The 24,057-nt window shown below is 40.9% G+C and overlaps 1 protein-coding gene across 1 annotated transcript in view; it reads right to left on the bottom strand.

The window, feature by feature from the left end:
- The window catches only part of NUP188 (nucleoporin 188), a 3,305,077-nt gene that overhangs the window by 3,114,055 nt on the left and 166,965 nt on the right, over positions 1-24,057 (bottom strand). The window contains exon 5 of the mRNA XM_044058121.1: positions 2,938-3,018. Within this exon, the coding sequence (XP_043914056.1) occupies positions 2,938-3,018 (81 nt within the window). The remainder of the gene's footprint in view (positions 1-2,937; positions 3,019-24,057) is intronic.

The raw sequence follows: 24,057 nt of genomic DNA on the forward strand, positions 1-24,057 counted from the left end.
AGAAGATAAGTGCTTGATGCAGGCAGGGGGAAGTCATTGGGACTGTTTTCAGTATGTTTGTGATATATCTTCTCCAGCTTTGGGACTGTTTTCAGTATGTTTGTGATATATCTTCTCCAGCTTTGGAGGTAGAAGTACCCCATTGCTTGTGCCTATAAGAACCTTGCGCCTGGGATTTGCCCCATTGAGGTCTGTCTGACACAGGAAAGGACCAATTTTTTGTAGGCAAGTGTCTACTAAACCTAGGTGGCTGTACTTGTAAAAAATCTTTGACAGCTTGCATAGATTTACCTTTGTTTTCCATTTTCTTTAACACCTCTTCTGCCTTAACACCAAACAAAGTATCATGCTGTAAAGGTGCATCTAGTAATTTAATTTTAACATGATCAGGCAGATTTTGTTCCTTTAACCAAGCATGCCTCCTAATTACAGAACCCATAACTGCAGCCCTGCAGGAGGCCTCCAAAAAATCAAAACCACATTGCAAAGTATGTTTTCCAACTTGTTCTGCTGCATACAATAAATCTTGCATTTCCTTGTTTTCTGCACATTCAGAATTTAACAACATTTTCTGTTTAAGCAAGCCCATGACATGTTGCTGATAGTTAAGCATATGAAATTGACAGTTTAAGGCCCTTATAGCCAAAGTTGCAGATGTGTAAACTTTTTTTCCCCATCTATCCAGTGCCCTTGAATCTCTGTCAGAGGGGGTTGGGTTTTTTGCAGTGGAAGCCTCAACTCCCTTTGGGCCCTGTGAAATAGTTTCTGGGTCAGCAGCAGGGTTTTTAAAAAGAAATGGGTGAGTCAGGAACCCTGTAATATCTGTCAGGCTTAACAGGAGCTGGGGGTAAGGAGTCAGGGGTCGGACTAGACTCCGAAAACACATCTACAATGTCTAACACAAGTGGAATGGCTAGAGGCCTGTGCTGAGGTAGTAAAAGAAAATCACTGAGCCTCTTTAGATTCTGAAAAATCTTGGCCCTCTCCCAGTGGAAATGCTCCCTCATGGTATGTATGGTTTCCCCAAAGGAATAGTCCTCAGGAGGAGATGCTGAAGGTATAGATTCTTCAGCATCAGAACCCTCGTGGGGGGGGGGGGGGTTACTACTCCTGATCAGAAGAGGAATCAGAAGAAATAGAAATCTGATCTGAAGATTCATAGTCAGTGTCTTGCCTAGGCCTCTTATCAGGAGGGGGATGGGAACCCCTAATCAAGGTAATAAAGTCTTCGGCCATTTTCAGCATCTGCTTTTTGGGCATAGAGGCCTGTCCACGTGGCTCTTGAATTTGTTTCCTTGTTTTAGAAGGTGCTTTAGTCTTTGCCTTTGAAGTTGAAGTCGTTTTAATGTAAAGATGTTTAGGTCTGAATACACCCTCGGAAGCCAGTACCTGCTCAGTGGCTCCGGACTCATTTGAGGGATTAGCATCAGAGGCTCCAGTACCTTGAGTATCCAGCGGCATGGCCGACTCCACATGGGAGTCGGTACGGCCTGCGACTAATAGCAGGCATCAAGGGCTGCGAAAGCGCCTCACGGAGAACCGGCGACTGGCTTAGGAGAAGCTTTGTCATCAGTTTTGGGCCTCTGTTGTTTTTCTCTATCCTTTTCTTTGCATTTTTTGTAAACACTGGTAGTCGGATGGCTATCCAACGACATTTCAGGATAATTAAACCGGCGTCCAAAACAGTTTAAAGCAAAATCATACCGACGCTTAATAGTGCGTTGGTTAAATCTAGCACAAAACCGACAACCAGTAACGTTGTGATCAGGGCCTAGGCAAGGAATACAGTAAGAATGCAAATCCTTATGAGGTATTTGCTTTCCACAAGAAATACAATTAACTTTTTCTGACATCGGCCTGGAGCAAGAAAAAAAAGTTTCCCCAATGGGGTACTTAACTTTATTGAAGACTTTGAATCTGAAACTCAAACACGAAAATCTCAGGAGGCTGCCGACCAGCACTTGCAAACTGCTTCTGCTTCTGGCACCGCGCGGCAAGAAAGACTGAAGAAAATGGCATCGGCTGCTTCTTTTAAACCCCCTGATGACCTGATGTCAGGGAAGGGGTAACAGCAGCCGACGCACCCAAGACTTTGGGATTCAGGCCGGCTGAGGGCAACCTGCCAGCAGGACTACCCAAATGTAATGACTGCAACAGTGAAACACAAAGAACATCTCCCCCAGTACCTCAGTCGTTCCATCACTACATATAATACACATGTGCATATTTATTTCTGCTTTTTTTTTTTTTTTTTACTGAAATCAGTTAGTTGTGCGCTTCTCTCATTTCAGACAAAAACGGTCTTCAAATCAGTTGCTTCTGTAAGATCATGTCTCTTTGCTACAAGTAACACCCAACACCCATACAATGGTTAAACAAAGGTTATGTTCCTACCTAGTCCATTTGTGCAAGTAACATCCATTCTTGTGCAAACATTTATAATGACAGACCTCTTATCACAGACCCATACTGCATCAAATGCAGTGACAAATTACAAAACAAAATGATGTACGATTTCAAGAAAACAATACTTGAAACCAAATTTCTGTACATGTTGCTTTCAAAGGTCAGATTAAGGGAAAAGAAAGGCATTTGTTAATGAAAAAACTTGGAATCTGCAGACAGTTTTTTCTCAAGTGAGAAACATCCTCTTATCAAAGAATTTTGTTACATTACTAATCTGAAGGGTTGTACTACTCCAAGCATGCCTTTTCTTATTAGTGACTCACTCATAAAATAGCCAACTCTTATCCCACATCCGTTCTGTTTGAATACAGTGTGTAGGCATCCAGAGATGCTATACAAGCAGAGTCCTATGAAATCCTAGTTTTTTGACAGTTCTGACTTCACAATCAGCCAGTACATTTCCATACAGTGCCTAATGTATGCTAAGCAAAGTGATATGCGCAACCCAGAAGCAAAATTCAAAGAACAGACCTTCAATGAATTCACAGTTCCTCTGTAATCTTCGTGAAGGTAGCACTCTAGCAGCTCTACACTCTGCAGTTCATCCAGGCCCTGCAAAAAGAAATCAAAAAGTCTAAAACAAATACATAAAGTAAAACAAACAGCATCTGGCATGTCAGATCTGTTTTAGCTAAAAAGAAAGCATTTCATTTTTTCATATTAATGCACTAGGTTTCTTATGGACTCTTACACATATTCCATGGTGTAAAGCATCATTTTAAACTACCTTAATCCAGATAAGTTACATAATACCATAAAACACAGAAGGCCACACAGTACTCTCAAAAGTATAATTGGTTCAGTTAATAGACATCCAACTCAAGCATGTGGGGTGACTGACACAGCGATAGATCTTTTCAGATAAGATCTGAACTAAAGCAATATATACAAAATAATAATTGCAGATCCAAACAGGAGTCACCACAGGAGATGGATTATCACAAACGTAGTATCTCTTTATTGAAGTATAAAACACAAGCGCTTTCACGTAGCAAACTACGCTTCTTCAGGTATATACAAAATGCAAGGGATGCAGTCAATTCACCAAAAGCATTTGCCCCTAATGCTGCTTAGTGGAAGAAAGAAAGGGGAAAAAATAAATAAAACACTTGACATGACTTGTCAATATCAGCAGATGCACATTGTCCCCACTGTTGTGGGACCTCAGAATTAGTACATTTAAGTTCAGGGGTCAAGGGAGGGCTTACTTGCACCCCCTTACAAAAAAGCTTTTTTGTTAAATTTACCAAGTGGTTTTCAGCAACTTTTTTTGTAGCAAATGGTATTTGGCAAAATTGGTTTCTGTGAGCCAACATGAACTCAAATGTAACACAACCTGATTTCAGCACACAAGATTCAATATTTATAATGGTTACAATAGAAGTTTTTGTCATCTTGCCCCTGTTGCCTATCAGTCATCAGCTTGTTCTCTGCCAGCTTTCCAATTTGTTCCCCCCCACTATGGGTTGAGGGTAGAAGGGCAATCACTTTAGGCAGCCATCAGGTGTGGTTTGAGATTTTTTTTTTTATTCCCTACCCCCCTTCCATCCACAAATGGGTGTCAGCACTGCACCACTTCTCATTTTCGCAAGTGGGTGACATCAGCAGGACTGCTTTACTCACCTGTATGAGGTACCATTAGACTTTCTTCAGGGAAATAACTTTGGTGCACAAGCCCCTAAGCACACTTTACCCCCCCCCCCCCCGATGGGTAGATCCATCCTCCCCTGCTTGTGCAGTCAAACAATGACTCTACTCGAAATTGGGTCTCCTAGGCTGTAGATTAGGGCTTTCTTCCTCCGAGTCACCAGCACAGGTTGCATTTCTAATAAGATGTATTACGACATCTCTTGTAAGTAATGCCAACATATTTCTCTTATGGGAAACACTTACCTACATAGATAATCCTGCGGTAATAGAGAACATGCTCAATTTCCTTTTTTTTTTTTTTTTTTTTTTTTTTTTTTTTTAATTTACTTAGGACTAATTACACCTCTGCCTACTGGTTGACAACAGATTTTAATCTTTTTTGTAAACTACAGATGGTATTTATTTGAATATACTAGACTCGTATTCTGAAAGGTTTGTTTGTTCTACTTTAAGGGCTACAGTTACACAGACTGAGAATGCTGTAGAAGCCCATCTCCCAGCACAGTTTATGTTCTAGGAATAGTAAGAGTATGTGTTTTCCAGTTGCTGTCAAGTTAAACCAGGGACTCTTCCTGAGAAATGGTGACCTTCCTGAGAAGGGCGAGACTGGAGAGTGGAGCATTTTATGAGCAAACAATATCTGAAGGTCCATCGCTTTGGCCACAGGCAGCCAGACAAATGTACCAGTACATTAAGAAGGTATTAGCCTGGTGAAGCAAGGACCATGAATCTTTATGTTCTGCAGCTTTGCAGTTCAACACTAACTTTAAAGGAAAATGCAATAAGTGATATCAACACCCAAACTGAGGATGGAAAACTTCTCCATCAAGCGCCTATTTGTGAAAAACTACAAAATTTTTGTTCGCATTTGATTCTGCAGCTTGAGATGTCAAATACAAATGAGCTATTCATGATAAAGTTCCATTTCAACTTTAAAAATAAAACCTGACGTGAACTTTTGTACACAACTTTGTGGTTTAACAAAGCACTTTACAGTACAGACAAAATTCAAATGCTACAAAAGGTCCCTTCTTCCAAAGCCCACCTATGTACAGGGACAGCTCCTAAATGTTTTTATCACGTACATGGATCCACTCAAATTATCTATGGTATGATCTCAGTTATTCTGATTAGTGGCAATACATAATTATTTACTATGGGGTGGTAAGGCCAATCTGTAATTAAATGGGATAGATTATTTTGATCGCAAAAAGGGAAATTGGCAAGTCTTAAAATGGCCTGCAAGGGCAACTAGCCTACTACTTAGCTATGAACCTGTGCAACTTAACCAACAGGGAGGTAAGGCTTGTTCACGAAATACTAGTGATCAGCACTCATTTGGTCAATCACGACTGCCTGTCTTTACCCAGAAAAATCAACCCAACAGTACACCAAAGCGATTCCTTTCCCCCATGATGGTGAAAGTTCACAGTTGTGATGTATAAAAGTAGCAAGGGTGTGGGGATGCAGTCCCCCTCACACTGCAGTCGAAGTGTGTGGGGGTGGGGGACTAGCTCCTTGCAAAAATGCTTTATTCTTCAGTTTTTTTTTTCTAAATCGTGTTTGCATTTCCAGAATCTTTGCTCATTTGCAATTGCTCTTTTGTGAATCAGCCACAAATGAGTCCAAGTCTGGTCAGACAGCAAACCTACAATATGATCACATTTACTGACAAACCATAATTTAGCCTTTAACAGTCTGTTTTTTTTTTTTGTTTTTTTTTTTTAGTACAGGTATTCAAGACAGAGTGTCACAACGTCATGGCGGTCTCAGTTTAAACACTTTTTTTCACTTCCTGTGTCCACCTGCCCATTTTGCCTACTCATTCCTTTTGATGTACAAAGGAATAGGCTTCCAAGGTTAGCTAACTGATCTCCCTCCAACACCCAGGGCAGGCAGACAATCCATTGATCCAATTGTCCCCTGCTCATGAGCTCAATGGTGGCACCTCCACAGAGTAAAGGCTGTGCTCATCCCCTCTCTGGGGTGAGAGCTCTACAGCCCAATCGTTCCCAGGATCCAAGCTCAAAAGTGAGAGATGGGGTGGGTAGGGAGCAGGTTAGTCAGTAGATAAGGTAGACTGACCTAAGAGAACCCCCACTGCAGCAGTTTAAGTTTCATAACTACCACCCAGTCAGGTAGTGCACACCGTTATCGCTGCTCATGATGTTCCAGAGTTAATGAGGTTCAAGCACTGCCAAGTTTCTTACTGCTGATTATCTGCCCTCCAACAGTGGTTGCTAATGCAGTAGGCCACAACTCTCTCCCGCCTTCAAGGACAGGCAAGCAGCCATCAGCCAATCACCTCCATCCTCTTTGCCCTGATCATCCTCAGCTCATGCTGCTAGCAGAACAAATGTTACTTGGATCGGAGTCAAGTCTTCAAACCTCTACACAATGGGGGTGGTCCTCATAGCTTGAAGTTTTCAAACTCATCTACAATATTCATGGTCCAATAGTTCCTTAGCATCCCCCCACCTGTACCATGTTTTAGTTTCCCTGTTCCTAAGTAAAGCTAAAGAGTGGATTTTATATCATGGACTGCTCATTGCTTTTTTTCTTTCGCCCAATAGTGGATGGCAAGAATTCAATAACTAGTGGCTGTGCTAAGGTTTTAGATGAAAAACTCAATCATGGAGCACAGGAGAAGCATGTAGGGACTCATGGGACAAGAGATTAGTGAACTTGATTATGAATCAACACATGTGGTCATTACAATTGATGTGATGGACCTAAATACGGTCATTCCACATGCACTGGGACTGGAACGGTTTAGTGATTCATTACAAAAAAGTCATAGAAAAAAAGTAAATTTACGTGAGGAACTATTAATATTGTGCTTAAAAATAATTCTATTGTTTTTGAAAATAATTACTTCCTACAAAGAAAAGGAGTGGCTATGGGCTCTTAATGTGGCTCCTTATATGCCTACATAATCACGGTGCAGTGGGAGAACAACTTTTAACACCATATTTTGGGACTATACATCAGATTTTTTAGATGACGTGCTTATTGTATGGAAAGACAAGTTTGTTATTCCTGCATTCTTGGAATTTATTAACACTACTACCTTTTCAAAATTCACACATGAAATTGGGGTTGACTGTATTAATTACTGGATGTTAGGATGGAAAAAGATAGAGCATAGAATTTTTACTCTGCATGTACTGATTGAAAACCAACATATTTTAATACATTCCTAGATTTCTCCAGCTTACACCCGCTTTCCCAGGAAAAAAGCGGTTGTTAAAGTTCAGTTCATAAGAGCAGTGCGGATGATAAAGGATTCCGACTTTACAGATGAATGTTACAATTTAAGGAACACGTTTATTAGACGAGGATACCCAGTCACCTTTATTAATAATCTAATGTACAAGGTTATTAATAAAACTATTTTGTTCTAATTTTACCAGAAAGGAGTAATAGAGAATTAGTTTCTTCTAATTATGTTGATTCTAGTATACACCAGAAACAGGTGACCTTCAGGAACTCATTCATTACATTTAGCTTGGCTAGTAAGCTGATTAAGGATATCATCGATAAAAACTGGACCATCCTTAGAGACCATGATAAAATAAGATTGATGCAAGACCTAGGGTGGTATATACGAAAGGACTATGTCTAAAAACAATGTTTGAAAGATCTCTGAGTAGTAAGTATGGGACATCTAAGAAAGGTTCTATGATCCAATGTGGAAGACGCCACTATTGTAAACATATTAAAGCCTGTGATTTCTTCAAAATTAAAGGACATTTTTTTTCTTGCAGGCAAACTTAACTGTCAAACAGACTGTGGTTTACACTGCTCTAGGTCAGTCATGCTCAGGATTTTATATTGGTAAGACTGAAAGAAAACTTATAGAATAAATATATGAAAATCTGTGTGACACTAGAAAAGAAAAAAACTACCAATACAATGTATAAGCATATTCAACATCATCCTCAGGCATGCTTTTCAAACTTGGAGTTTTGGAAAAAAATCAGTGAGCAAGAGAGGGGGAACATGGCCATTATATTTAGAAAAACAGGAACTGTATTGGCAGTTGTATCTGAATTCCAGTTCATGGCCAGGCTTGAACAAAATGTGTTCAATTACTTGTCTTCTTAAACTGAAGTCTCAAGCACAATGAACTTTAAAATACAAGTCTGTGTTAACATTTAGAGACTATTTTTCATATTTATATGTTATTGATGCACAGATGATTTGACAAAAAACTAACATACACACTCAACCCAACATTTATACTTATTGTGTTTTCTATTAAAAAAAGGGGGGTGCTATTTCTTTAAAAAACTGACTTCCTTTTGGCGGATTTCTGAGATCATATGACTATCAATAGTTTATAAAAGGATGTGGTCGTTCATCGCATCTTATCTGATCCGAAGTACTCTTGTGTATTTTTAAAGAGGAAAGTGCCAATCAAAAGGTTTTGAGAGCTATACAGCCCATTTTTCTTGGTTCTTGTACATTTTTACTAAGCTCTTTTACATGCTTGGTTCTTGGTTTTGAGGTAATCTTTCAACTACTTCACTTCTGTTTCTCTAGGGCGAGTCAAATGGCAGCAATTTAAATAGGACAGGCAAAACTAATTTCCTAAGCTATGAACTCCACAATCGACAAGGGATCCCAAATGTTACCAGACCAGCTAAGATGTATAGTCCCCTAGAGCAAATCCTGAGTCTGCCCTGAGGTCTCCTCCCAAATTAGAAGTGCTGAGGGGAGGTCACCTTAAAGGAAATCGTATAAGACCTCCAAAAGACCTCAGCAGCAACTCTACTCATGAGGCTTTAGCAGCTCAACGTTCTCACTATATCATTTGCCCTAGTAACTTAATGAAGAAACCTCTATCCAGATTTCCAAGATGGCTACACACTGACTGCTTAATTTCAGCTCTCCCAGTGTGAAAACAAACTCAGAAGAGACGGCCAGTAAACTCATATTTTTGGTTAAATTTCAGTAACTGGCTAGTAAGTGCACTGCCTGGATGCCAGCTAAAAAAATCCAGAGAACCTTAAAGACAATGACAAAAGGTGAGGAAAAAAAACACTGACTGGGAAGAATTCTGCGTCTGTTCAGCAAAAAGCAGTGCAAGCTCCATCTTTGGTGCAAGACATCACTTCCAATAACCTACAAGAAAAACTAAGTCAAATGTACTCAGAGATGATTAAAATAAAACAATGAAACAGTATATCAACTCAAACAAAAAAAGGCTAGGAAAAATAGAGGAAGCTTTAAAAAGATATTCAGATGAGGTGGTAAAACTGCAAAAATCATAGGTTGAAATGAAAAGGCTGGCTGAATAAGAGACTGCTCAGGAAAGAGGTTTCAAAAAATAATAGAATTAGGAAGACAGAGCACGTAGGGTATGCTCCAAACTTGACCACGAGAAAGCAACCTAGACCTTCAATAGTAAAGATGCAATCCTATCAGCAGAAGGAGTTGATTCTGACAAAACGATGGCAGAAGGACAAAGTACTAAAAGTGGGAGACTGTGTTCGTGGAAAATGATTACTCACTCTACACCAGGCAGAAGAGGAGTACATTTACTCCACTAATCAGGGAATTTTGAGAAGCAAGCATGAGATTCAGGCTACTGTATCCAACTTTTTTCAGAATATTCTTTCCTGAAGGGACAAAATCATTTTTTTATAGAAAGCATGCTAAGGAGGCAATACAAAAGTTTGCCCAACAAAAAGTGAATTATGAAACAAGAGATTCGGCTTCTTGTACTTCTGGTAATGAGATCAGAGAAAGACTGCCAGTGAAACCTTTTCCAATGTTTCAATGGAAAATGCTTAACAGAAGAAAAAAAGCACAAGAATTGACTAGAAGAACCAGTAGCACATTGGAAATGAAACAGACAGAGACTGGATCTGGGACATTGAGATCAAGAGAAATAAAATTAGCAACTCAAACTGACAAATGTAGGATTACAAAGCATTAAACATTTTTGTGAAATATGACAGAACAAGAAAACCTGAAAATACTGGACTTTTTTTTTTTACTTTGTTAAACTTTTAGGGGACTCTAAAGCACATGTCCTACTTCATGCCATTAATGTTTGGAAGAACAGTTTGGAGTGGGGAAGAAGGAAAGAGTTGATTGTAAGTAACCCAAACGTTTGTTCATAATAATGTTTTTGTAATGCATGATATAAAGTATAGTTCAGTTATTTTGAGTGTACTGGGGATATTAAAGAGATGCCACCCCCTTTTTTCCTTTATCTTTCGTTCTCCTTGTTCAGTTTTAAGAAATGTAGGTACTTCAATGTAAAAAAAATCATACTTTTTTCACTCTCCCATAAGGGGAATGACTGGATTAAGGTTCTTGGCTTGATCTAGCAACAAGTTTTAAGACTAAGCTAATAAATAAAAAGAACATTGTCTAGCAAATAAATGGAGTGCTTGTAGAAACAACTCTGCATCCGTTTCTCATGTCTCCATGAAGACAATCTGATAAACAGCAATAAAAACAGAACACTTTCAACGGCTTTCTTTCAATAGCTACCAGATGTTTTTCAAAGGCATTTGAGTGTTTTCCCAATCTGGGAAGAGTAATAAAGATAAAACAAAACCAAACCGCACTTAGTAAAAGCATAGGCTGTACTATGCATCTTAGCATGGATAACCTTCCTTTTAGGTTAACCCAAGACAGAGTATAGCTATCGGACAACTATTCCTGTTAGGAGGGTAAAACTTCAATATTTGAAGATGTACATAATACTAACATACAAAACTAAGTTGATAGGTGTGTTTTTTTAATGTGGGCTTTCAATAAAACAAAGTTTTGTAAGATGCGAGACTCGAATATGACAAGAAACAACTGTATAATATATTAATATGCCAAACATTAGTGTATGCATGCAACACAAAAGCTGGAACTACACACCTATCAAAAAAGCTGTTACACATAAAAGGTGGGAATAACTTAACATAATGACACTTTCTATGCTATCTTTAAATGTGAATGGGTTCACAGATGTATGCAAAAAAGAAAGAGCAGTGAACTATATTAAAAATGTAGTGTGCAAATAGCTATGTTACAGGAGACACATTTGGAAAGAACTGAACATATGAATTTGATAAACAAAGGTCTTCAGAATGGTTATTCAGTGGAATACATGGGACAAAGAAAAGAGAAGTACTTATATAAATTGCAAGAGAAGCTCCAACAGTGATAGAAGAGTATAAAAAAAAGAGAATAATGGTAAATTTGTAGTACTAAGGGGCTACATATGTAAGGGAAGAGGATTACACGGTCATGCATTTATAGCACTTAAACTGTTATAATGGAGCTTAAGAAAATTCTGTGACAAATCAGCTTTCAACAGAGATTATTATTTACAGATGGGGACTGGAAATGGATATGAAACAGTGAAGCTGTATCTGGAGGGCCCAGAAGGGAAAATATAACAAAGGAGGGTAAAGTGTTGAAATTTATGAGAATATTTGACAAGATATGACTATAGGAACAGGAGATTGGAGTGAATTTACATATTCCCCAAGATATAAAAACTGGTCTAGACTAGACAACATATATTTCACAGAACATGTGCATTTAATTTTGAGTTTTGATATGCATCCAATAACTATTTTAGATGGTACACCAATAACAACAAAAATGAGACACTGGCACTTTCCTAACCTGTTGAAACGAGGAATTTAAGGAATGGGTAGGGGAAATTATTTGGGAGTTATTACAGAAGATAGAAATGTCTTCTGAAAGTATAGCTAGAGAGTGGGATAAAATTAAGTAGGGTTTAAAAATAGGGTGGAAATAAAATATATGGTTAAAAATAAGAGTTATTTAAACGGACTGACAAAGTTAGTGTGTACAGAACAGGTTGAATCTCACAGAACAAGAGGCAGAGCAATTACAGAATGCTAAACAGAAAAAAGGACTGCCTTGATAATATGTAGGAGATTAGGAAGCTTGCTGTTAAGCAACTGTTTTCTGATAACTCTACAGCACAAAAACTTTTAGCACAATGACCCAGTCAACAGAAAAAAGAAAGGGTCGTCACCAAGCTTAGGGAGCCTATAAAAATGAAGACAAGAAATCCTGTACATGTACTGGAAATATTTCAAAAATGTTACGAGTCTGTATAAATCACAAAAATATGGAAATCAAAAAAGGTACAAATGGAAAGGTTTATGGAAGAATTAAATATGCCAGGTTAGAGGTAGATGAGGCTCAATTACTAACAGTGATAGGAGGAAACTAGATAAAAATGGTGATGTATAACCAATCCAGAGAAAAGTCCCCAGGAATAGATATTTATGCGGAAGTTTGGAAGCTAGGAGGGATAAATGAAATATCTGGAAGGTTCCATTTAACAGTACTTTAAGAGAAGCACCAACATCTTGGAAAAAAGCTGTGGTGGCTGTAACATCTAGAGAGTAACAAGCCCATCAGATCCAGCTTCATTCAGGCCCATTTCAATCCTAAACCATGATTATAAAGTGTTTAAGTCTATAATGGCTAAAAGAATGACAAAGGTGATGCCAAAATTGACAGACATGGATCAATGTGGTTTTGTGGAGGGGAGGCAAACATTTGACACAATTAACAGAACATTAATTATCCATAGGGAAGCAGACTAAGAAAATACCAGTGGCTGTTGGAAAGTCTTGATGCAGAGAAAGCATTTAACAGAGTAAGCTGGGAGTTTAGTAGGGCAATGGAAACATTTACATTCCCTGATAAAATTATAAGGTTGATTAGAAGGATAAATGCGGGATCGGAGGCAAAAATTAAAGTTGGTGGGCTCCTCTCTGATAATTTGTTTGAGCAGAAGAACCAGACAAGGGTGCCCTCTCTCCCCTTTGTTATTATATTTAGAACCACTGGCAAAGAAAATAAGGAACTCAGAACTGGTATGGTAGTCAAAAAAGCTGGCTATATTTACAGATATTAGTTGCTACCTGAGAAAACCAGAAAAGGGCATTTCAGTGCTGTGGAACATTTTGAGACAGTTTCACATCTTTTTTTGGGATACAAAATTAATGAAGCTAAAGCATAGGCAATAGCAGTAAATTATGTACCCACATATGAACTGGTTCAGCAATATCCATATTTAAGTGGACATGATAAAATTCAGTATTTGAGAGTATGGATTAAAAAGGATTCCGGTGTTGCAGCTAAGGATATGTGGGAACAGACTAAAAAGATAACACAAAAAGTGAGAAAATGGAAGCTGTTTTATGGATATGGATAGCCAGATACAAGCAGTTAACATGTTTTTAGTCACTTTAGTTTTACACACAGATCAGGCACATTTGTATCAACCTGAGGAACGTTGTGGGCAGCAATTAATAAAGAGCTGAAGGATTTTGACCGGGAGTGGAAAATGGCAAGAGTCAAGTGGGATAAGCAGATTCTTCCAATAGAACAATGCAGTCTGGGATTAGACTATTTGAAGGGGTATTTCAGAGCTACACAGTTAAGCTTCCTGTAAATTGCACAAGCATAAATCTATAATTCCAAGTGGACAGGGATGATGGCAAAACAGTTGGAAAAGCTCAAGAAACAAGAAGACTGGGACTTGGGCTACAAATCCTTAAGAATACCCATACACAACATTACATTCATAAAGTAGCAGAAAGCATTCTAAGAACTAAGACTCGGGAATGGAGAAAGGAGATTCTGCCGATAGGGTTGACTGCAATTAGGGATACAGACAATAGGCAAGAAGGGTCAGAGAACCAAGGTATTGGGGGCAAATAATTACAGAGGTAAAGGTAACAGAATGGGAACCGGCCAAGAATTTATTTGGACTGCAGGCTATAGACTGCCTTCCCTATCAAGGGCTGATAGAGTATAAGCAGAGAGAAATAGGGGAATCCTAAGCGAAAGACCAGCACTGATGGTTTTTAGTAGAATCTAAAACAGAAGTTAATCTTAAAAAAGGAATAATTAGTAAAGCATATAAAATACTGCACAGTAGATATACAAATCTATGAAAGGAGGTTAGAAAAGATTGGGAACAGAGATTGGCTAAGCAAATCACAAAGGAACAATGGGAAATATAGGTATGCCTGCTAAATATGCAACAAAGTCTACACCATTTAGGATATTTGCTTGGAAGTGTTTACATGGGTATTTTTATACCCCAACTAGACTCCAAAGAATTTTTCCACAGGTAGACAGCAAATGCTGGAGCTGTGATGGGGAAGAAGAGGTAATTGGGAACATCTTTTCTGGGAGTGTAATGAGTTGGCAGACTTTAAAAAATTTCCTGCAGACTACTCTATCATAAACATTGGGTTAGCAAATTGGTATGACTAAGGAAATTATTTTTTGAGCTACGATACAGAATCTGAATTGCCTAGACCTAGTAAGTCCTTGCTGAGGCTAATTATGGTGGCTGCCAAAAAAGCAATTACTAGGAAATGGAAATCAAAGTCTGAACTAAATGTACTAGAAGTAGTGAATACACAGTTATAGACATAAAACAACTGGAAATGGGATTTTTAGATAAGGGTAAGAGTAAATTACATAAAAAAATGGAAATTGTGGAAACAATACATGCAAACTAGGAATGACGTCTAGAAGAAGGCAGGATTTGAGTGAGCTATGTAGTGTTTGAATGACAGTGACAGTGATTAGATTACAAGTGATGTATGTTTGCAACTAAAATTATGTCAATATGGTTTATTTATATAAATGCATTATTAAGTCATCACTTGTGATACAGGCAAATAGGTTTGTTTAATAATTAAAAAAAAAAAAAAACACTATCCACTTTGTGCACTGATGACCTTGTTCTTTCAGTCACCTCTTGGAGTTCACTACAAATGGACTGGGATTGCTAAGGTACAGAAAGAGTCTTAGGTTCCCCTATTTTCTCCGACGCTAAAAAGAACCCTGAATAAGTTCAGAATCCTCTCTGGTCTGGTGAGACCTCTTGGAGGACTTTTTCCTAGCAGCTTTTGAATCTCTAGGGCTGCTAACTCCCACTAACTGGGTGGAACATCGTGGAACATCAGGCAGCCTTTTCTGATCAGTTGATGGGATTTGCAGAAAGGGAATTAAATAACATCTGGATATAATTTTTCACACCCAAGTGTCATTTGTGATTGATGCCCAGGCTTCTGGGTGCAGAGACAAGCTCCCTCCAACTGTCTCCAGAGTACAGCAGTCAGGCAAACCCCTTCAGGAGCGCTGCAAGGGTTTAATCTGAGAACGAATCCCATAACCCTTGGTTTTGCAAACCTCTTCTGGTGCGAGGGCAGTCTCTTCCCGTGGAAACCCCACCCCCACCTCTAGGAGAAGCGTCCCCTTGTGAATCCTGGAAAGGACCTTCCGACTTTCAGAACTTCATGATCTCCCAGACAAAAGTGAAGATGCCACCATATAAAGATGGACAGATGCTTCAAAGGTAGGTAATCCTGAAGATCTATCAATCGCATCTAGTAACTCTCCCTCTGAAAGGATAGAATAGACTGTACCATGACCATCTGGAATTTCATTTTCTTTATAAAGGCATTTATGTAACATACAAATTTGGTCTGAGGTCTCCAGCCTTTGGCACAAAAGAATCTTGAGTTAATTCTGTATACTCTCTGATCTGGTAAGATCTCTTGCATGACTGAATTGACTAGTTTCTTGATTTCTGAAGCTGTGGCTTCCCTTTGAGAGGGTGGAATGTCAGGGAATCTCTTTGGAAATTAGGGTATAGTGTGAAAGGGGATGACATAGCCTCTGGTTATTATTCTCTGCACCCATCTGTCTCAAGGGATGAACATCCAGGTTGTTGGTTGCAAGGACGTGCCCCCCCCCCCCCCGACTGCCTCCAGAGTACAGCAGTCAGGCAAGTGTTCAGGAGCACTGAAAAGACTTTAGAGAAAGGACCCCTGAAACCTTAATTCTGTGGACCACCTCTACCCCTAGGGTGACACAGGTTCATAGGTGTGTACTAGGCTAATGGCCCTGGAGCCTTTACAAGCCTAGCCCATAGGATTACCCTGGCATTGTGCCACCCAACCTTAGTTCCCAGTGCCTCTGTCGAATAGAGCTACTGGAGTGATCCCTGGGGTTAATTTTCTATTTCCCATCCACTCATCAAAATTTCTCTTGAAGAGGGCCAGTGAGGTGCTCTGTTTGACATGTATGGGCAGTCTATTCCATAGCATGGGCAGTCTCTGGTTTATGAACCTGTCCCTCCAGCTTCTTTTGTTGATTGTGGTAATGAGGTTGAGCTCTCTGGAGCATGTGGTGTGGAGGGACTGGGATTTCTAACCGATCTGGGTCAGACATGGCTTTGTAAGTCAAGTAGAGATCGCCTCTAAGTAGGCGATATGAGATGGAGAATAGTTGGAGTTTTTTTTTAGTCTCTCCATAATGGACAAGTGTTTAAGGCCTAGGATCCTCTTTGTGAGGTTCTTTTGCAGCTTTTCCAGTTGTTGCAGGTGTCTGGTAAGGTAAATGCCAAATGGGGCATTGTACTCTATGACTGGCCTAATGAGGGAAGAGTAGAGGGAGACAATGACCTCTACTCTTCCCTCATTAGGCCAGTCATAGAGTACAATGCCCCATTTGGCATAATGAGGGAAGAGTAGAGGTCATTGTCTCCCTCTACTCTTCCCTCATTAGGCCAGTCATAATGAGGGAAGAGTAGAGGGAGACAATGACCTCTTTCTTCCTGGATGCAAAACCCTTAGTAATGAGATGTGCCACATAAAACGACTTTGACCACAGTGGCAATGTGGTGGTCAAAGGACAGGTTCCCGTCAACCTGTATTCCCAGAGCTCTTATAACGCCCTCTGTGTTCAGTGGACTACATCCATTATGAATCACCCCCACCCCCCACCTTGGGGAGCCTGGTCTCTAGATGTGGCAGTTGTGAATTCCTGTGACCTACAGAACTAAATTTTCATGCTTCCTTTTTGATTCTTGGAAAATGTCCTGGAGTGGAAATTTTGACCCCTATGGCAGAATGGAATTTTGCCTCTTTTTTCTACTCCTAGAGATAGAATCTTTCACTTTGGGATCAAAACGTTTTGATCCATCATAGGAGATATTCACGAAGGACATCGAAGTGCTCCACAAAGTTGCATAGCCTCATGCAGACAGGTCTCTTAATGGATATGCCCATACCAGCTGATCTAGATACACCCCCAGTAGCATTAGAGATGAGGCACACATTGGACAAAGATTGAAGGGTGGCCAACTGTGCATCAATGGATTTCCTCTGATCTAAAGATAAGGTCCCTGGGAGAGATTTGGAAAGATCTTTGGTCAAAATCTCTCTGAATAACAATGTAACGTGGCTTAAAGCTCTCAACAAGAAGGTGGATGAGGCATAGACAGGCTTCCCAAATCTGTCCAACTCCTGAGACTCTGCTTGGTGGATGGACAGAGGAACTCTTCTGGCAGTTCCCTCTTGATGGCCGCTGCAATCACCACCATAGAATATACACCCCAGCCCTATCTCTAATGAGGGCGGTCTTTTTGGGCACCTACAAATGTATCTGGTTTCTTGGGAACAGGTTCTGCTGTGTCTGGTTCTTTCCAAGCCCATGTGTAGATCAGGTCAATCACTTTGTCTGCAGGAGGGACCAAGATGCAGCCAAAAGCCTTGGTGAATACAGACTTCTTGAAAAGGTGGTTGAGAACACCCCCTCCCCCTTTTGAAGTAGTTTTAAAACCTCACCAAAAGACATCCTTCAAGGGGGATTCAGAGGGAACTTCGCCTTCATCAAAGTGAATACCTGTGGTGACAGAGGAGAATCCTGGCACCTCATCTTGCACTTCCTGGGTATCTTCTCAATGGGATACTCTGGTGAGAACTCTGAGGCTGATGTGATATGCTACATAAGAGCCGGTGCAAGATTTTTGGTCACTGGCTGTCCTAACATGACAAGAAATATAGGATTCAAACCTGGGAGATCCTTTGGGGGAGGGTCGGAACTGAACTTGAAGGGGGAAAAAAAAAGTCTTTCCCCTAGAATGGCAGAGTGCTCCAGAAAGCCTCAGACAACCCCAGAAACAGGCCCAGGGAGCCAAGCTGGAAGACCCGAAACCCAAAGTTGGTGAGGGTTTCAAACTAAGACACTGCACGGCTAGGATCAAAACCTGACAAAGTTCTTATCTCTGAGGTTTTCAACAGTTTTTTTTTTCGGGGGGGGGGGGGGGACAGGCAGAAGGTTTAAAGGAACTATAAGCACCATATTCTGCAGGGACTGGGAAAAGCTTTTTTTCAATAAGCTTGTTCCTCCTAAGACAGCTTGCTGGCAAAAGGCTTCACAGATGGCAGGTATGAAAAGCGCAGACAAAACACATTTGTCATAAGTTTCAGAGTTGGGTAGCTTATGAATAAGCTACACCCTTTTCAAAACCAGAAGGTTTTTCAGACATGTTAGAAAGGAAAAATGGGTAATCAGCAGCAATAAGAATTACTAATATAGGACTTTTTTTTTTCAAGTAAATATGTAAGGAAGACAAGCTAAAGGCAAAGGAAAAGAGAAAAGGGGAGGTTTAGAAATAATAAAAAAAAAAGTTTTACAGCATCAAATACAGACTTTAGAGGAAGAAAATATCACTCATCTCCTGAGCACCTACAGATCCATCCTACACTTGTGGTGGCAAATGAGATCTGATGTAGTTCACAAAATACCAAGGATTATGGTGAGCCTGAGCACCAAATCCTGAAGTTTGAAAGTGGCCAAAGTTGGATCCAAATAGGATCCGAAGACGCACACTCAGAAATGGATGACAGACTTCATTTGTTACGGAGGTACCACTGCAATTTCCTCATAAACAATATTACTAAGGGCACTATAAGAATGGAGCTGTAAACCAGCACTCTAAGAAATTCTCTTGCTGTGATTACTTCCCATACTACTGCATTCTGCAAGAAGACCATCTGAAATAGCACCTTATCCGATAAGAAAAGCCTTCTGAAGGTCAGATGCTATTTACTGGGGTTAATTTTGATTTTTTCAAGCTGAAGAAAAGCTCTGTAGGATGTCAACATCACTTGAGGAGTTAATGGCTCCCAACTTGCAATAGTCTGCAAACTTTGTCAGCCAGAGTCCCTTCGTGTTGGCCGGGACTTCAGAGAAGTAGATATCAAACAGGAGACGACCCAGGACTGAATCCTGTGGGACTCCATTCATGACTAATCATCAGTCTGACTTGGAGTCAGCTACTTTCACACTGTGGGTTCTATCTGTGAGCCAGTTTGCAACCCACCTAGTGATACAGAGGTTGATGCCAAGCTTAGCGAGTTTTTCTATGACTCCTGAGTGGGGAATGGTATCAAAAGCCTTGGCCAGATCAAGGTAGGCTGTATGAACCACCTTGCCTTCATCCACAGCTCTGGTGACCGACTCAAACAAGTCTACCAAGTTAAGCAGGCATGATCTACCCTTTACAAAACCAAACTGTGTGGGATCTAGAGTTTGGAGATTCCCTATATCCTTGTTTATTAGGTCCATGATGATGCATTCAATAGCTTTACATATCAAACTTTTCAGGCTAATGGAGCAATAGTTCCCAGGGTCTGTAGTTAATCCTCCTTTGTGGACAGGAATAACTGCAGCAGTGCTCCATTCAGCAGACACAAGCCTGAGGTGAGGCTGTAATTGAACAGGGCACACAGGTGATGTGCCAGTTCACTCTGTTTTCATGTAGAACACAACCAGGGATATTGTCAGATCCCACAGAAGCTGTGCAGCAGTAATACTGGGTGCCTGGCAATCTTCTGGTATTAGTCCTGGGGGGGGGGGGGGGTAAAGATGGCATTTAATCTGTCGGCCAATATACTGGCAATATCTGTTGGCTCGGTATGGGAAGTACCATTGTGCAGTAGCTCAGAGCAAATATGGGTATTGCCGTGGAGATTCTTTACATAACTATAGAAGACCTTGTGGTAGTCTTTACTATCTGCTGCAATTCTGTTTTCATACCTAGCTTTAGAAGATTTGATGAGGGATCTCAACTTTTTGTTGAGGCAGACAAGGGAGTTTTTCCAATCTTGGGACTTCACCTTATTCCACATCAGTTTTGTCCTTGTGTTGTAGGGTTTGTTTATGGCAGGTGACCACCAGACTGTATTCCTTTTTTGGAAGATTGTGTCTTGGTTCTATTGGGTATGGCAAGATCCATCCATTTGTGTACGTGTTCGTACAATGCACTGGTGTACGATTCTGGGGTCACGCAACTATTCTCCATTTGCATGGGTGCCATGAAGTTAGCCACCTCTGTTTTTAGGATCCCAAAGTTAGCTTTGGAGAAGTTTTTCATGATAATGGTAGTTACCCTTGCTGGAGGGGGGATGTGGATTTCCGAGCTGATTAGTTTGTGATCGGATCTAACCATGGAGGAGCTGACTATTGCTGTAGAGTAACAGGATGCCATGTTAGTAATGACCAGGTCAAGGATGTTGCTACCTCTAGTGGGGGTAAGAAACAGCTGATCCAGGGCATTGGAATTCATGAACTCCAGGAAACGTTTGGCAAGTGTATTGGTACATGAGTAGTTTACCCAGTTAATGGAGACGTAGTTGAAGTCGCCTAGTAAGAGTGTTAGGTTGGACCTTAATAATCTCAGGGTGCTTAGGAACGTGGAGTGTACGTCTTGGGGCATGGTTGAGGACCTATAGCTACGACCGGAATCGCTGTCTTACCCAATGTTAGCTGCACCTGAAGTATCTCTGATGCATTATGCTGGGCTACCAGTCTGGAGGTGTGCACATCCTTTATGAATATGGAAACACCATGGCCTTTGGCGTTTTGGTCCAAGTTCTGAGGCCGAAAGGTGTGGAATGAGTTATAGCCTGGTAGAGCAGAGGTGCTTTCTGCTGCCTTAAACCAGGTCTCTGTTACAGCACAAATGTCGATGTTCGCCATTTTAAGGAGTGCCTCGAGCAAGTGCATTTTGAGATTTAGACTTCTAGTGTTGGGCAACATGACCCTCAGATTGCATTTGTTTGCAGCTGTTAAGATGGTAATTTGGTCTTTGAAACCACCAAAAAAAGGCACTATGGGGTGGCAAAAGCATCAAGGTCTGTCAATCATGTCATCCCAGGCAGATAGATACCGGAATCCCCTTAGAATTACACCAACCAATTGTTGAAATCAATCATTTTCTGCTTGTACTGTGGTATCACTCTGGGTGATAGTAGGATGCTGCTTAGGGCTAGGGTCACACCCGCCTGGGCTACATAATCTGAGCGCTCTTCCATGTCTCTTTTCATGTAGTCCAGGGAGGTAAGTCTCAGGTCATTCACACCCACATGTACAATGACAGTGTCATATTTGTACCTGTTGTTGAGCGACCCGAGTGCGTGCATTGTGTGTCTGATCCTGGCACCTGACAGACAGCTGACCGTCACTTTCTCCTTATTCAACCTAGTGAGTGGGACATCAGTGTGCCTCACTATAGAGTCACCTATGACTAGTGTGTAGGGCATGCTGTTTTGCCTTGGGGGCTTTGGTTGAGTGGCACACTGTTTTGGAGAGTTGTGCGTCTCATGATTAGTGTTGTGGTGGTAGAGTGTATTTCTGCCTTGGAGGTCTCTGCTGCTAGAGTAGATTCTTGAGAGCCCCTGTGAAGGTGGGGGTGTGGTTTGTGCTTTTATGTGAAGGCAGTGCTGGTGTGTGTCCCATGTGGTGTGGTGCAAGTGTTGACCTTCTCCTCTTGACAAGCTATTCCGGTCTTGGCTGGAGAGTGCATGGCTTCCAATTTGGATATGCAAGTGCATCTCTCGCAAGTCTGAGTGTTGGAAGGTAAGAGGAGAGGGTTGTCAGCATACATGAGGTAGTTGCTACATTGCCTCAGGATGCCCCAAGTTCACCAGGTTAATACGAGAAAGCACAGGGAACTGACCTTTAGACCTGCCTGGAGGGGTGGGCATTGATAAGTACTAGATCCGTTTCCTTGTAGAACGTTTAGTGCTGGTAGCACTTGTGTGCTATAACAATTGCTATAAATAGTCTGGTAAGGTGCTAGACTAATAAGCTAGAAGTGCAGGAGAGGAGAATTAGTAGATCCAAGGGAAAAATTGAAGCACAGACTCTGGCACCGCTCAGAAGCTTTCAAACAGTCCTGGACACAGCAAGTCTATATCTGCACTAGACTAGTTACAGGAAAGGGGGAAACTAGTGCAAATGTAGGCTTTTAAATTAGAAAGTTGAGAGCAAAGGAAAAACTGCCCAAACGGCCAATAAAAACGTTGTGTACTCACCATAACATTCCATGTAATTTGTTCATCTAGCCTTCATTCTTACCGACTGGTTCGGAGCCGAGCCTCGGCTCTGACTCGACCAACTGCAAAAGCTCGAGGTCTTCAACCAGCTCAAGGCCAACTCCCTATCCCATTGATGCACCTTGACCTTCCCTCAGATCTTGTTTGCTGTCAACTGGAAACCTATGACTATTAATATGCAACCCTAAGAACTGGATAAGAGACAATACAATATAAATAAAAAGTCTCGGACCTCAAGTAGACTGGATGGGGGTTGGAGGGTGGGACATAAGAATGAAGGGGGGATGAACAACTCACATGGAACGCTATGGGGAGTACATAACTTCTTTATGTGAAGTTGTTCTATCTCGCCATTCATTCTTACTGATGGGTAGCATCCCAAGCACCATCTTTCTCGGATGGCTCACGGGAGAATGTTATTCAGAACAGTGGAACCAAAGGAAGACCTGTCCCTGGAGGCCTTGTCTACTTTGTAATGAGTGATGAAGGTATGAGGCCTTGACCAGGTAGATGCTGCACAAATAGTATCTAATAGTAACCTAGCAGAGATGGCTGACGAGGTAGACACAGCTCTAGTAGAGTGGGCCTTTATTCTTTGTTGTAATGGAGCATTCACTTAACTGCAAGTGAAAGAAACACAATCTGATAACCATCTTGACAAGGTGACTTTTGTCATTGGAGCACCTTTTTTTGATTCCGAAAAGGAGACAAAGAGCCGTTATGTTTTTCTGAATTGTTTGGTCCTGTCCAAATAAAATCAGAGTTGCCTATAAACATCAAGTTTGTGCAGCATGTGTTCCATCATATTTGTGTATTTAGGGAAGAAAACAGGCAATTCAGTAGATTGGTTGAGATTTGTCTCTGGGTAAAAACGATGGATTAGTTCTGAGTGAGACCGTCATTAAGGAAAACCAGATAAGGACGTTTGATGGTCAAGGCCTGCAACTCGGCAATCTTCTGAGCAGAAGTGATGGCTATTAAAAATATGTCTTCCATGAGAGAGGTTTCAAATCACACAATGAGGCTGGTTCAAAAGGAGGTGGTATAATTCGGGAAAGAACGAAATTTAGATTCCATGGCATGGCTGGAGTTTTGACAGGTGGTCTCAAATGAATAGTACACTTGAGAAAGGCTTTAGAGAGTCAATGTGACACGACATCTGAACCTTGGACACCAAGATGAAAGTTCAAGATTGCTGCTAATTGAACTCTAATGGTAGCTGCAGCGGCCCCTTCATTGAAAAGTTTAGTCAAACTCCAGAATGGATGAAATTGAAGCTAGGCACGGATCAATATTCTGAGATGCCCATATAGAAAATCTCTTCTGTTTGCTAAGATATAACTTTCTGGTAGACTACGTATGACAGGATGCTAAAATATGTTGAGCCTCGGCTGAGAGGTTGTGAATCCTGGCTATATTTGGAATTGGAGCAGCCAAGCTGTCAGTTTGTGGGAGTGAAGAGAGGGATGAAGAGCCCCCGATGAATGGGTCAGAAGATCTGGAACTGGGTCCAGGATCCAAGGTTCTTCCAATAGATGAGGCTGAAGGAAGGGAAACCAAATTTGACGAGGCCAGTAAGGGGCTATTAAGATTATGGTTCATCCAAGAGTCTTTGCTTTCTGTAATACTTTGGGTATTAGCAGGGGAGAAGGAAAGGCATAAAGGAGACCCAGGGGCCAATTGCGCACCAGGGCATCCCCGGCAGGGGGATTAGGGTGAAGTAGCTGCT

The sequence above is a fragment of the Protopterus annectens genome, chromosome 16.part0 (assembly GCF_019279795.1).
Source record: "Protopterus annectens isolate FY-2018-M chromosome 16.part0, PAN1.0, whole genome shotgun sequence".
Taxonomy (NCBI): Eukaryota; Metazoa; Chordata; order Ceratodontiformes; family Protopteridae; genus Protopterus; species Protopterus annectens.